Below are 3,455 nucleotides of genomic sequence, written 5' to 3' on the forward strand. Positions count from 1 at the left end.
ATTTAAAATATAACAATATGTTATATAATATAGAATATACAATGTAAAGATATTGTTCTGTCATCATTATTGCATGTTGGAATACGTTCATATTAGCGGTTCCTTCTTAATGAATTAATATACAATACAATATGTTGTAGCTCCTTAACAGTGAGATCATTCATATTTTTGGTTTTATTCATATATTGTCATCGGTGTATTGCTGTGAAAGCACAGGCCCTGACTTACATACAGTTAGAAGAAGTAGTCTGAATGTTTTATTGTGGAGTTAAAACAATGGTTATACTGTAGGCAACCTAAATCATTGTTGGGGGCAGGATCTCCAGATTTGTCATATGATGAATTGAATAGGTCACAAGATGTGAACCAGAATTAAATAATATTATTTTGATTCTATTTTTAGACTTTTTCCCAGTATTTTTTTTGTGTGCTCCTGTGCACTTTAACCTCTCCAGGCTTCAGGCAGGAGGGAGGATTCATCTTTCAGTGAACTGTTTGCAACAGGACATTAATTACTTCAGTAGTGAAGGGTGACAAGCAAAATCAGGTCAGGAGTTAATGATCTTAAAGTCATAATACATATTATTTTTAAATTAAGTTTTGCCATTTGCTTTGACCTAAATGTCTGGGGGGGTTTTGACCTGAACATCAGGTTAACAAAAAAGCAACTTCCTTGTTTATCAGGAAACACCGGGACGTTTTTTCTGGAATCAGACGTGTTAACCCTGTTCAGAGTCAGATTAATGCTCCTTCATGTTGGACGAGTCGTGGCATGTCTGTGATGCTCACCATGTTCCTGGGGTTCGACATGAGGAAGTGCTGAGCCACATGTGCCGGCAGCAGGTTGAACAGGATCCTCTTGTTGTCCAGCTTCACCTTCTCCATGTCCCCCCTCTCCTCCTCCGCCTGGACACCATCAAACAATTGACACGTGGACAAAAGAGAGATGAGTTGTTTTAGAAGCATACAGGATGTAGTTCCAAAGTGAAACTGATGCTCTCTTGTCTAGATACAATGAACCTTTAATGTGGCTCAAAGCTCAGAGGCAGATGTAATTGCCTTTCCTTATCACTAGAGGGAGATAATGATTTGCAAACAAGACAACATTCACTGTCATTCTTAAAATAGAAACATACACCCTGTCAAGATCCACAAAAGACTGTGCAAACATGCAATTCAAACACACACTGAATTAATTGAGTATTATATATTTTTCTAAATACAACTAAACTCTTTTCCAGTGCAGTTCAGTGAGAATATTTCAACCTGTTTCGATCACAAATCATCCTTTTTGTGGGTTTTTTGTTAATTGTTTAAATAGAGATGGGTATACATCCAATTAAAAACAAACACACAAATACATTCCGCAAGAGATATGAACTAACAGAAAGTCGCATATTTTGACTTAATCAGTTATTCAATATTATATGATCTTACCCAGCGAGGAACATCGGTATACAATTAATAATTATCTACATACCAACTGTATGATCATGCCTACACCAAGGTCTAAATGAACCAACATATTTTTACTTTTTGAAGAGTCCATGTTTCAACGGTCTATAACATACTATAATAAGATTAATAACAATAATAATAAAAAGAGAGCCTAATATATACTGGATTCTTATGTAGCTAACAATATTTGTATTTAAGAGACATTTTATATTAAAAATAAATAATGACTGACATTTCTGTCAATATATTGCTGCAGTTAAATTAAGAAGAATAATACTTGATTTAGAAAATACTTAACCAGTTAATTTGCCTTGGAAACCAGCTAAAATATTCGAATTAGCATAAAATATATATAACTTTTTGTATATGCATATTTTAACATTTTATTTTGCACTTTATATTTTGTGAGTGTTGTTTTTTTTAAATTATTTTGTATGATTTGTAGCTTTACATTCCATGAGACATATCTCAATATTGACAAACCACAAGCAATTCTACTTCAGATATCTAACCCTACAAAAGAGGATTATATTTGTCCGTAAACACAATTTGGGTTTGAGTGTCTTGCTGAGACATTGAGCTGTAGCAGCAGAGCTAAGGATATACAAACTAATGCTAAATAACCAGCCAATCTGAGCCAGAAAAACCTTGTTGGAAGTTCTTCATAAGGAATAACTCCTCATAGATGCATCAAACATAACTTGATGAGAAGACTTATTTTGCAGTGCACAAGAGCCCAGTGTGTGCACAGACAAAGCTGTATGCAAGTATGAGCTGTAACAGGTGTGCTCCCTGTGCAAACTGACGTACCTGAGTAGCCCAGAGATAGTCGAGCCGCAGCTTCAGGTCCAGCTGTCTTGAATGAAGAGCCAGAGCACCAAAAAACAGCAAGGCAGCCAACACAGGATCGTACCCCCGTGTGTGGAGAAAACCTCCTCTGAAACACACACACATAAAATTAGTTTTCTTTTTCTTAGGGAAATAAAAAAAGAAATTAAGAAAAAATACAAAATTGGACAATTGGAAAAAAACTCTACACATGCAGTTCGTGTCTAACCCCACAGCTTGTCGATAGCCGCTGGTCTCCATGACGACGGTGTAGGTGACAGAGAGCAGGAGGAGCAGGATAATCTTGGGGAGCGAGGACACCCGGAGGTAAGGGACAAGAGTGAGGGTGCCGGCCACACAGGACAGCAGGCCGTAAGACATGTTGGAGCAGGCTCTGTCCGCCTCGGTGCTGTTGGTGTCCGCGAGGACCTCCTCCACTGTGAGGCTGAAGTTTGACACCACTCTGCTCCAAGGAACACAGACCACCTGGAGGAAGGGAAAGAAGAAGGTGGTGGGTTATTGGTGTCACAAACCATATGTCACTTTTGGGTTGAGTTTCAAAATGGTATATACATAACTGATTTTGCAATAAACAAAGAAAGCTACAATTTTAAAATGGATAAAGTAGTTTGAAGGTAGAGTTAGTCTGCAATAGCACAAGGCTGTTCAATTAGCGATTGGAGTTTAAAAAAAGAAAATAAACCCTTTTCTGCTGCACTATTACAATCATTACTAAAACTCATGGAAGTCAATGTTAGCTTCAACAAGATAATTTAAACCAAAATAGTGTCTAATTGTACCTAAACATAGCATTGTCATTGTTCTTTCAATATTATGGTCCCCATTAGCACTGGTTGCAACACAGTCTCACGGCATTTCGTGTTATAGTCACAAAATGAATCTATTGATTCGTGTTCACCAACACAATTTCACCATTTATTTCGTGTCACACAGAACGATTTTAAAAGCAATGTAAATAATAACAAATTAGAGAACGATTTTAGAAGTAATGTATTTCTATTGGTAGTAGGCTATGTTTCGTGCCTGCCCCAAATAATAACAAATTAGAAGGAAAAAAAGATGACTAAAAATACAGATTTCAGTATTCTGAGGCTCTGAGCCCCATTTATTTTCCTCGCGGACGGCAAAAAAACTCCAACATTATACAA

General features: G+C 36.8%; 1 protein-coding gene across 1 annotated transcript; it reads right to left on the reverse strand.

Moving 5' to 3' along the window:
* Positions 1 to 789: 789 nt before the first annotated feature.
* Positions 790 to 2,772, reverse strand: LOC104947106 (adenylate cyclase type 1-like; the record flags this gene model as incomplete). The annotated part of the gene is made up of 3 exons (XM_010773066.1): positions 790 to 906; positions 2,269 to 2,395; positions 2,516 to 2,772. Coding segments are annotated over 3 exons (501 nt in total), but the record flags the coding sequence as incomplete, so codon positions are not given.
* Positions 2,773 to 3,455: the final 683 nt, after the last annotated feature.

The sequence above is a fragment of the Notothenia coriiceps genome, unplaced genomic scaffold (genome assembly GCF_000735185.1).
Source record: "Notothenia coriiceps isolate Sejong01 unplaced genomic scaffold, NC01 NC01_scaffold00011893, whole genome shotgun sequence".
NCBI classification, from domain to species: Eukaryota; Metazoa; Chordata; class Actinopteri; order Perciformes; family Nototheniidae; genus Notothenia; species Notothenia coriiceps.